Source organism: Neovison vison, chromosome 6 (assembly GCF_020171115.1).
Source record: "Neovison vison isolate M4711 chromosome 6, ASM_NN_V1, whole genome shotgun sequence".
NCBI lineage: Eukaryota > Metazoa > Chordata > Mammalia > Carnivora > Mustelidae > Neogale > Neogale vison.
In genome coordinates, this window is record NC_058096.1 from 40926279 (window position 1) to 40938429 (window position 12151).

At 34.3% G+C, this 12151-nt stretch overlaps 1 protein-coding gene across 1 annotated transcript; it reads left to right on the top strand.

Moving 5' to 3' along the window:
* The first annotated feature begins 9127 nt into the window (after positions 1–9127).
* Positions 9128–11287, top strand: LOC122910029 (casein kinase 2 subunit alpha' interacting protein). Its single transcript, XM_044254787.1, has one exon. It carries the CDS (start codon positions 9128–9130, stop codon positions 11285–11287), a length of 2160 nt encoding a protein of 719 aa, XP_044110722.1.
* Positions 11288–12151: the final 864 nt, after the last annotated feature.

The window sequence follows — 12151 nt, forward strand, 5'->3', positions numbered from 1 at the left end:
TCAAGGGTATTTTAGGTGTTGAGTTTGGCAGGCAGGAGACTATTTGGTTTAAGCAAACCAAACCTTAAAATGATAGTAGGTTACTCCAGACTAAAATTTAAAAGAAAAAAAATTAGATATTGCATATTCTGACTATTAACTCAATGTGACATTGCTGGAAAATTAATCTATATATACAATAAGAATGCTGTATATAAAATGCTAAACCAGTCTTCACCAATTTTTAAGGCATCTGTGCATTTATATTTTTGTTGTATGGGTTTCTTAGAGGCCTCTGATTTCTTTTGAAGAAGGCTTTCTTTGGAGGATGCACCTATGTCTATTTTGATAGTTTACTGAGAACACAAAGCATTTACCTCATTGTACTGTCTTCTATCAGAGGTCTTAACATTTGAGATGCTAAATGAGGTTGGTTTACGAGACTCCCTTTGTTTTACACTAGGTTTTTTTTTTTTTCCTATTGATTTGTAATAATTTTGCTGTTAAATTCTCAACTGAGTATGGATTCCTGAAATTAGTAGTAGTATGTGGAACTACTACAAATTATTGATTCATTCATCTGCTGATGGACATGAGATTATTTTCAGTTTTGGACTATTAAATTAAAGCTGCAGTGAACATATCTCTGAAGTCTTTGTATGGGTGTGTGCTTTCTTTTCTCTTGGGTAAATACTAGGAGTGGAGTGGCTGGATTATAAGATGGTGTGTTATTTAGCTTTCTAAGAAATGGTCAACCTATTTTCCAAACTTCTTGGGCTATTTTAAATTCTCACCAGCAGTGCATCAGAGTTCTATTTCTTCCACATTCTTGTCAACACTTAGTAGGAGAACATTAAAAAATTTTAGCAGCTCTAATGGGTATTTAGTCATATCTCTTGTGGTTTCAAATTGCATTTCCTAATGATTAATGATGTTGAGTGTCTTTTCTTGTGTTTATTTCCCATTCGTATATCATCTTTGGAGAGTTGTCCAAATATTTTGCCCATTTTTTTAATTGGATCACTTACATTGTTATTGTATTTTGAGAGTTATCTATATACTCTTGATAACATGTCCTTTTTCAGATACATGGTTTGCATATATTTTCCCTAAGTTTATAATTTATTCATTTTCCCAAAAGTAGGTTATGAAGAGTAGAAACTTTTAATTTTGGTGAAGTTCAACTTATTCACTTGTCTTTTATTGGTGGTGCTTTTGGTGTCACATCTAAAAATCTATACCCAGTTCAAAGTCACAAAGATTTTCTCTATTTTCTTTAAGAATTTTGTAGATTTAGGTATAATGTTAGTTCTATAATGCCATTATAAATTGATTTTTGTATATAATTTGAGGTATGGGTGAAACTTCACATTTTTTTGTAGATGTATATCCAATGATTACAGCATCATTTGAAAGGATTATTATCCACTGAATTGTTTTTGCACATTCTAAAAAAAAAATCAGCTGTCCATATATGTATGGGTGTAATTCTGAATTCCTATTTTGTTCCATTGATTTACTTGAGTTCCTTTATGCCCAAAAAGAACATTTTGACTGTTGTTGCCTTTTTTTTTTTAAAGATTTATCTATTTATATGAGACAGAGTGAGAGAGAAAGAGCAGGGGGAGGAGCAAGTGGAGAGGAAGAGAGATTCTTAAGCAGACTGCCTACCCAATGCAGAGCCCAGGCACTCAGGAATCTATCTCATGACCCTGAGATCATGACCTGTGCCAAAATCAAGAGACAGATGCTTAACCAACCAATCCATCCAGGGGCCCCAGCTATTGTTCTTTAATAAGTCTGGATGTCAGGTAATGTTGGTCTTCCAATTTTATTTTTTCAAAGCTGTTCTATTTTAGCTCCTTTGCATTCTAACTCTTCACTGAGATTTTTCAAAGCTGTTCTATTTTAGCTCCTTTGCATTCTAACTCTTCACTGAGATTTTTCTAATGTTAACATGTTACATAACCATTGTATATTTATCAAAACAAAGACATTCTCTTTAAATATAAAAAAAAAAACAAAAAAAAAACAAAAAAAAGCAAAGACATTAACATTGGTAAAATACTATTATATACTAATACTAAACTACAGATTTAGTAAAATTTCATGGATTTTTCCATTAATGTCTTTTCACTGATCCAGGATCTAATCCAAGATACCACACTGCATTTAGTCGTTATGCTTAGATTTTTTCCAGTCTGTGACAGCTTCTCTATTGCTCCTTGCTTTTTGTGACTGATACTTTTAAGGAGTAGTAGTGAAATATTTTATAGAATTTTTCTTAATTTGGGCCTGTTTGACATTTTCTCATGATTAAGATTGGGTTCATGGATTTGGGGGAAAGTATTATCCTTTTTATATATTGTTGGATTTGACTTGCTAGAACTTTGGGATTTATGCATCTATCTAAGGAGACAGGTCTTTAAGTTTGTATGTTTTAATCTAGTAATGCTTTTGTTTGTTTTTTTGGTATCAAGATAATACTTGATTCTTAGGAAGAGTTATGAAGAAATTCTTCCATTTTACTTTTCTAGGAGATTATGTGCAGAACTGGTATTGTTTCTTCCTTAAATATTTGGTACAATACACCAATGAAGCCATCAGAGTCTGGGTTTTCTTTGTGGGAAGGTTTTTTTTGTTTGTTTTTGTTTTTGTTTTTGGAGGAGCAACAGAGGCGGAGGGAGAGAGAATCCCAAGCAAGCTCTACAACCAACATGGAACCTGACACAGCGCTCAATCTCACGACCCTGGGATCATGACCTGAGCTGAAATCAAGAGTCTGGTGCATAACCAAACGAGCCACCCAGGTGCCCCTCTGTGTGGGAAGGTTTTACACTCAAATTCAATTTATTTCATAGGTATAGAGATCTGTAGGTTTTTTTTTTTTTCCTTTAAATATTTCATTTATTTATTTGAGAGAGTGACAGAGCAGAAGCAGGGAGAGATGCGAGAGAGAGGGAGAAGCAGAAGTAGGCTCCTCTCTCAGTGAGGAGCCTAATGTGGAAGTGATCACAGGACCCTAAGATCGTGACCTTAGCAGAAGGCAGCTGCTTAACTGATTGACCCACCTAGGCACACCCAGAGATCTGTAGGTTGCTTTTTTTTTTTTTTTAAAGATTTTTATTTATTTACTTGACAGAGAGAGAGAGAGAGAGAAAGAGAGGGGAAACACAAGCATGGGGAGTGGGAGAGGGAGAAGCAGGCTTCCCGTTGAGCAGAGAGTCCAATATGGGGCTCAATCCTAGCACCCTGGGATCATAATCTGAGCCAAAGGCAGACTCTTAATGGACTGAGCCACCCAGGCACCCCAGATCTGTAATTGTTTAAATTTATTTTTTAGCAAGTTTTGGCAGTTTGTGTCTTTCAAGAAATATGTCTCTTTCATCTGAGTTGTCTAATATATTGGTGTAATATTAATGGTTATACCTTACTTTTTAATATCTATAGAGTTGGTAGTGTTACCACTTCTTTCATTCCTGGTATTTTTATTTTTCTCTTTCTCTTTGTTTTCTTCTGGACATGTCTGACTAAATGTTTTCAGTTTTATTGATCTCAATCAGATTTTGGCATCTTTGATTTTCTGGTTTCTGTATTATTAATTTCCCTTCTAATTCTATCATTTTTTTATGCTTCATTTTGGCTTAGTATGCTATTATTCTCCTTGCTTAATAAGCAACCTGGTGTCCTTGGTTTGAGTTTTCTTCTTTTCTAATACAGATATTTAATGCTACAGATATCTCCCCCCCTCCTAAGTTAAACTTTAACAGCATCCTACACATTTTTATACATTCTAGTTCTATTTTTATTTATTGCAAAATAATTCCTTTCTTTTTGTCTTTGATCCATGGGTTATTTAGAAGTGTATTATTTATATTAAATGTTTGATTACATTTTCAAATATTTTTGTTACTGATTTATAATTAATTTCATTGTAAAATCCAAGAACATGCTATGTATAATTCAAACCCATTTGAATTTATTGAAATTTGTTGTATGGCCTATAATGTTTTGGTGACTATATCATGTACACTCGAGAAGAATGTTTTTGGAGTGAAATGTTCTCAATTAGGTCAAGTTAATTGACAGTGTTTTTTAAATCTTAAGTACAAAATTTTACTGATTTCCTGCTTATATCTATCCATTAATGAAAAACTTACTGCAATTTCCAATTATAATTTTTCTGCTTATTAGAAATGTGTTTTGAAAAAGGAAGTAGAATGAAGGAGCAAGGAACATCTGTGCATTGCAAAAAGAATTGAAAGATACAAAAGAAGCAGACACAGTAAATTGTTGGACTTCTTTGACTACTGGGCAGGAGAAAGTTATATATAAAGTATCTATGATGATTATATAATCTGCCAAATGTTGATATTTAGTAAAATTCTTGATTCATATACATTGACTTAGTAAAGTGATTTAGCTGAACTTTCTGAATTTTAATATATTACTGATTCTATCAGGTTTTCTTTAGTTTAAATTGAGTTTTTAATCACACAATATGCATAGGAAGATAATTTGTCTTTTCAATAGTTATATTTCTTTTTTTTTTCTGTTTTCTTCATTATTACATTGGCCAGACCAACCCAAACAATATTAAATCATAGTAGTGACTACATGATGGATATGCTTGTCTATTATCAGCCTATGGTAGGATTAGCTCATATTTCAATATCAACTGAATGACTTCATTTTACTTTCGGATAGAGGTTTGTTTTCACTATACAACTAGTTTTTTTCCTAGTAGTTTACTGAGTTTTATGAGGAGTGAATTAGGAGTGAGTTAGATTTTATAAAGTGACTTTTTTTGAGCATCTATTAAGATTTATTCTGAATTACGAACATGACAAATGATAGTTTACTAATAAATCATTACATTGCCAGAATAAGATCAAGTTAGTGATAGTTGATTATTATTTTATTATAGTGTTAAATGTTTTATTCTATTTAAGAATTTTACATATGAAACGAGTATCATTTTATTATTTTTCTTTTAACTTTGATTTATTTTTGTCATGGTTTAATATCAGAATCCTGTACAGCAGTTTCATAGAACAAATTTAGACTATTTCTATTTATCATATTCTGAAAAGTCTTGTATAAGTATGTAAATCTCTTCATTTCAAGTTTGAAAGAACTCATCTATTAAAAGAATTTGGGCACAAAGGCTATATATGTGGGTTTATTTTTTTCTTAAGTGGTATTCATTTTCTTCTGTAGTTATAGCTTCACTCAATTTTCCACCATTTCATGAGTACTTTTAATATTTATATGCTTTAGCAAAACACATTCTTTGAAGTGGGAGTGGCATTTGTGAGTGTCTTGAAGTGGAAAATATTCAGAAATGTTTGTTTTCTCTGTTTTTTGTCTTAAATAGATTTTTGTTAGTTCCATTTGTTTTGAATTTCTTTATTCCTCTACATATGATAGTAGGATTTCCACATTACATTCTTCTTTTTCTTTTTTTTTCAAGTTTTCATTACATCTGTGTGCCAGATCTTGGTTCATTCTTTAATGTTTCACCTTTCAGTGCAATTTTGTTTCAGATGTGTCTTTTCATATTAACATCAAGTTATGTATTTTTTAACTTTCTATTGAAGTTAAGAAACATACAAAAATACACATAGTGTAAGTGTTAGAGCTCAATTATCACAAAATGAGTTCACCCATACAATCATTTTCCAGGTCGGGAAACAGAATATTACCACCACCCTAGAAGTTTTTATTTCCTCCTAATCTCTACCTCCTCAAGTATTAGCTTGACTTTTAAGATCATAGTTAGTATGACCTTATTTTGTATTTTCTTTTGTAAAATTATGTAGTATTTTTGGTGCATATTATTACTTTCATTCAACATTTTGTATGTGAGACGCATCCATGTAGTTGCATGGTGCTAGACTTTTGTTAGGTTCATTATTGTTTGGTATTTCATTATATGAGTATACCATAAATTATTTATATATTGTGCTATTAATTGACAGATAATTTGAGTTTGAAGATATTATGGATAATGTTCCACTAAACATCCTAGTGCAATGTATTTGGTGCAAATATTCATTTATTGCATGCCTGTTGGATTATACCTCGGAGCAAAATATAGTAAATGTGTGTGTGTGTAATGTGCTAATTAATTTACATAGTCACTAATTCTTGGCTTTGTCTGTTTTTATTTTATTTTGTTTTAGTCATATCCTAATAATATAATATCTCCATTTTTTAAATATGCATTTCATGGGTTTCTAATGAGGCTAAGCTTCTTTTCATAAATGTGTTAGATATGGATATCATCATTTGTGAAGTGCTTGCCCGTGTATTTTTCCATGATGCCAAATGCATTTTTTTCTAAGCAATATGCAGAGGTTATATATGTAATATTTCCATGATAATATCCATATCTGTATTTTTTCAGATTATGTATTGTAAATATGTTTTCACATTCTTAGAACTGCCTTTACTCCTTATAAATATGGTGTATTTTGGTGACTGGGAGTTCTTGGTTTTAATTTATCAATTTTTAGTCCTTACTAGATACTATCTAAGAAATTTTTGCATACCTCAAGGTCATGAAGTTATTCTATATTACCATCCAGAAGTTTGTTAGGGTGTCAGACAGTACATAGTGGAGTGTACCATTTTCTCCTCTTCAAAAAATTAGTGTTGAATCACATCACACAAAATCCAGCAATCACAAATAACTTCAGTGCTTATTATGCATGCATACATCAACAAAATGAAAGAATTCCCTGGGTCAGCAGCAGTTGTGTTTCACCAGCAAGAATTTCTTCTCAAACGTTTGGAAGATGAGATGGAAGAGAGGGAGTGAGGCCAGGAGGGCAAGATATAAACATTAATTTTATATTTGTCTAAATGAGAAATGCCTACAGTATAAACTGAAATAGGGGCATTGGATAAGAAAAGGTAAATTCAGATATGAAAGAGGTAAACTCAGCCAGTATTGGTATCTAAATGGTTTTAGAGGTTGAAGCTCTCCAGGATGATTTCAAAGATTCCAAGTTAGATAATTAGGCTTTGGGAACTGAGATAAAAGATACAGAAAAAGATTTCTCTAGAAGGAGAAATAACTTTATTGAGTTTTATGCATTTTATATTTGAATTGTCTTTGGGACTTTGGGATAGAGAAGTCTGCTGATTAGTTGGGAATACAATTTTGAAGCTGAAGAGAAAAACAGCACTAAAGACAAAAGATTAGGAACTCATTGGTGTGTAAATAATTTTCTTGGTACTTGGAAAATTCCACAAAGACTGACTCAAAACTTGAAAACAAATGAATTATGATATCAATAAGATATATTTTTAAATGGAGTAAATATGTGAAAAGATAACCTTGACATAAGGGAAGACCTTCTAGTAATAATAGAATTGATAGTTAACAAATTGGATAAGTTGACATATATGAACAATAAATTTGTCCATCAAAAATTGGATTAGTAAGTCATGGAAGCATTTGGAAGGGTCATGAAATCAAAACTGATAGCTCCCATCCTTCAAGAGCCTTTGGACCAATGCCTTAATTGGCAGATCCAAGGTCTGTTGCAGTCACTTCCAGTTTTTTGTCATATGATGTGTCTTAGCCTAAAAACCAGAAGAATAGACCCCAGACCATGAAAATGCACTAAAATAATGTCATCTTATATTATGCGGTTTTATTTGGGGGGGGGTAGATTTTTATTTATTTATTTGAGAGAGGGAGAGTGAGAGAGGAGTGAGGACAAAGGGAGAAACAGACTCCTTGCTGAGCAGGAATCCTGATGTGGGGCTCAATTCCAGGACCCTGGGTTCATGAACTGAGCCAAAGGAAGACATTTAACCAACTGAGCCACCCAGGTGTCCCAAATGTGTTGTCTTTTAAAAAACAGCACATCTATCTTTTCTGAGCTTGCACCTTGGGCCAGCTATATGTTTCTGTTTTTTTGTGAATCTTCTTTCTATAGTTCATTTTTAAATCCTAAACATAACTAGTGAGATCGCATAGGAATAAAATTAAAAAGAGAAGAGAATGGGTGATATAACACTGAGGGTTACATTGAGGTGAGAGGAAAAGAAAATAATTTACTGAAGGCGTAGAGAGAAATGAGAGAGTGAATAGAGAGACCCAGAATAGAAAGAAAGCATATGACCAAAGACATTAGTTTTAAAAGGTAGTAGTCACAGTTTCAAAAGCTATAATGGTGAAAAGAATTGGTGACAAGAACAAGAATAAAAGTATGCAATAGACTTTCAATGAGAATTACGGACTTTTGGAAATAAGCTAAAAATAATGATAGGTAACTGAATCTAAATTGAAAACCAACATTTCAGAAGAACTTCCTTTTCACTTTCCTCTAAGATTCTCTTATTTCCTGCAACAAACTTACCATAGCTTTTTGTTTGTTTGTTTTTCTGTTTGTTTTACTAAAGCTGGTATTAAAAGAGTACCAGAAATGGCTATCACCTTTTATTATATCCTGGGAAATTGTATTTAGTTAGTTTTTAGCTCAATCAATTAAATATTTATCTATTTCACAGATAAATGGGGTTTAGAAAGCTGGATTCAGAAGTTACACACAGGGGTACCTGAGTGGCTTGGTTAAGTGTCTGACTTCAGCTCAGGTCATGATCCCAGGATCCTGAGATTGAGCCCCACGTTGGGCTTCCTGAACAGGGAGTCTGCTTCTCCCCCTGCTCATGATCTCTCACTTACACACTCTCTCTTTCAAATAAATAAATAAAATTTAAAAAATAAAGTTATACACAGAGTAAATGGCTTGGATTTTACATAAAGCCCATGCCTTAATCACTATAACAAATTGTTTGAGAAAATTAATATCCTTATCAGCATCTCTTCTGAAATCTTTCCATTATTTTATTAACAGGCATTATCTCCTCAAGAGGAAAAAAAATACCTCTAGGAAATGAAAGAGAAGATAGAGAATCTCAAATGGTCATAATTTTTCCAACATCATCTATATCTGAATTTTGATATACTCTATGATATTTGGCAATTAACAGTGAGGAAACAAGATAGAAGGAAGAAACTACCAAGGACTATTTATTTTAAAATATTCATTGTCCAATGAATCCATCTAAAAGACTTGCAAATATCCTACACGCCAGCTGCTTTCAAAAAGACCTCTATCAGTAGCACAAGATGATACCATTGGCATATTATGATCAACACTTTGTGCCTTTAGAACACTCTTACCAACTGGCCAAAACCAATTCATTAACACATCAGTACACAGGTGAAAAACTAAATCAATCTAATAACCAGCCTGTGGTCAGACTGCAGTCCCATAGTAATCATCTTGCAGCACCTCCAGTTAGCTCTAAGCAGATGGCACAGAGCTTCTCATTATTGTCATCTGTCAAGTCTCAGGACACAATTTCACAGGGCTTCAATAACAAGGTTCTGAAAGCACCAGTATCCCAACCCAAATGTCAGGCCACACCTTCACTAGACCTCCACCAGAGAACTTCACTGTGGCCTAATCGGAGAGTCCTGAGCTCACCTGTGATACACCATAAACCTGAGACAACATCTTCACTTGAACTTAATAAGACATCTTCATCTATGGAGTCCACCCAAACAAATCTGAGCTCACAATTACCCCTCCCCAAACCTCAGACTTCATCCTCACCAGACTTTTGCCAGACATCATCTTCACAGAAGTCTAATCAGGGAGTCTCAAGTTCATCATTATTCCCCTCCAAACATCAAGATACACCTTCCCTAGACATCCTCTGGACATCATCATCTTTGGGATCTAATCAAAGAGTGCTTAGCCCAACATTACTGCAATCCAGGCCTCAGAAAGCATCTTCATTGGATAGCCTTTGGACATCTTTGTTAGAGCGCAATCAAAGATCTTTGAGCTCACCATCACTCAACTCTACACCTCAAATAAATGTCTTGCTTCAGTCATCACGTCCATCAAAATCCAATCAAATGGCTCTGAACTCACCGTTACCTGACTCAAGATATCAGACAGCACCTACACTGAATTCTAGTTCCTGTGTTCTGAGTTTACCACTGTCCCACTCAAAACCAAGGAAATCACCTCCAGCACATTCTGTCCACCAGGCTCAGAGTTTGCCATTGTTCTCACTCAAATCTCAGACAGTGCTTACACTTAATCAGGACTTTAGGACCTTGAGCTCACCAGTTTGTCACTCCAAGTTTCAGAGCACTTTGTCACCAAATGACAAACAGAAAGCCACAGATTTATCTTCATCCCATTCTAAACCAAATGTCTTAGGTCCATCATTATCAAGCTCCAAACACTTTATCAGAAATATAGCTGCTTCAACATTGGGCTCCAGATTCCAAAGTAAAAGCAGCTTTGATCTTTGTGCAAAGACAGAATCAAATAAAGAAATTCCATGGAGTTTAAATTACATTTATCCTTGCATTGTTAAAGGTGGAACTGTGCCTGATGATGTCCTAAATAAAATTGTCAATTCTCTTTCCAAGACTAGAATCCAGAGGGATCTCTGTAGGCAGATTCTCTTTCGAAGGATGAGGGGAAAACCAAATCCTCATCCTGGTCCCCGTCTTTCATCAAATTATATAGTTTGTTTAGCTTGTGCTTCCTGCATAAAATCTCAGTGTAACCATCTTACAGGAAGGAAGGATCCTCGAGGTGCAACGCTGTTTGTCATACCAACACCTGAACTCGGTTCTGAGGGAGAAACGGAAGTGAAATTAGTTTTTCTCCTTTCTCTACCAGAGACTTCTCTCTCATCTTGTCTCCCATCCCCTGTGAAAGAAAATCAGCCTGATGAAGCCCCTGAAGACAACCTTGAAGGAATGGAGAAGATACGTATTTTCTCTCCATCTGAACCTGAAATCACACAGGAGCTAAATAACAAATGGCCGACAGCAGGCCCTGAAAACAAAGTTGTAAGCCAACAACCCCAGGCTATTGACTGGCTGCTTTATGTTAAGAAAAGTAGTAATTTTCAGCCACAGTCCTCTTCTACCTCTACATCCTCCTCCTCCTCTTCATCTTCTTCTTCCTCTTCCTCTTCCTCTTGCACTCCACCTTCCTTACTGTCTCCTTCCAAAGAGTCTACCACATCTACTCTCTCAGGTTGTGTATTCACTAAGGTACTTAGTTACCACCGGTTGCCTCCAGGGGTCTCCTGGCTTGAGTTTATATGTAGTAAAAATCACCAGCCACTTCCTGGAAAACCACAACAAAGTCAATCACGACCTCCCAAAACATGGCCTATGAGGAATAGCACCACAGTAAAAGGGTCAAAGGGGCCAAAGATACTGTTCAAAATTTTCCAGACAGTTTCAAAATGAGAGAAATATTGATTAAATTAACTTTTTGTTTCTTTGAAAGCAATTGACCTCTTAGTTCTTTGAAACTAGAGATTGATTTCCTATCATGCTTATTAAAATTCTTAGTAATAACCAAGTGTGACTGTATATTTTAGCTGATGAAACACCTAGTTAAGGGGAACTAATACTCTTAAGTCTATTTTCTAGTTAAATAATAGACTATGATCTCCTAGACGACAAAACTGAATCCCAGGTTTTTAACCAAAAGCCTGGCTTATAGTAGCCACATATAATCATTGTTACATGAATTAATCATAATTGGCCATAAATCAGAAATACCTCATCTATCTTGTCCTGAACAGTATCTAGCTCATTGTTATTCTCATTCCTCATAAAACATGATAATGACAGTATCCTTAAGCCAATTCATGCTAATCTGTTTCCCTCTCTCTAAAGAAAATTCAGGTCATGTTCAACAGGTAAGAATGTACATAGAGAGGAATTTTTTCTCTAGTTATATGAATCTCTTTCTACTTATGTGTTCCTAAGGAGAATCCTTCTATGCTAAGATCCCACACTCTGAAATCCAGTGATTTATTCGACCTTAGTTAACAAATCTCAGCAGAGAACTAACTAGTACAAATAACTCTACCTGTCATCTGTGCCAGTATTTATAGGCTCTGTGCCAATATTTAAATTGTAGGCTCTAAAGTTATCCATTCATCACTTCTATCTATACATCCAAATGGGTTAATAAAAATGTTTAAAAAATGTTTTTGTTCCACTGGGTCTACTGGTAGTGGGAAGAGAAGGACTGTCTTATCTACTCACCTTAAGTGATCATCTCAAACCCCAAAGACTAGAATTAGTATCTCTTTCATGCAC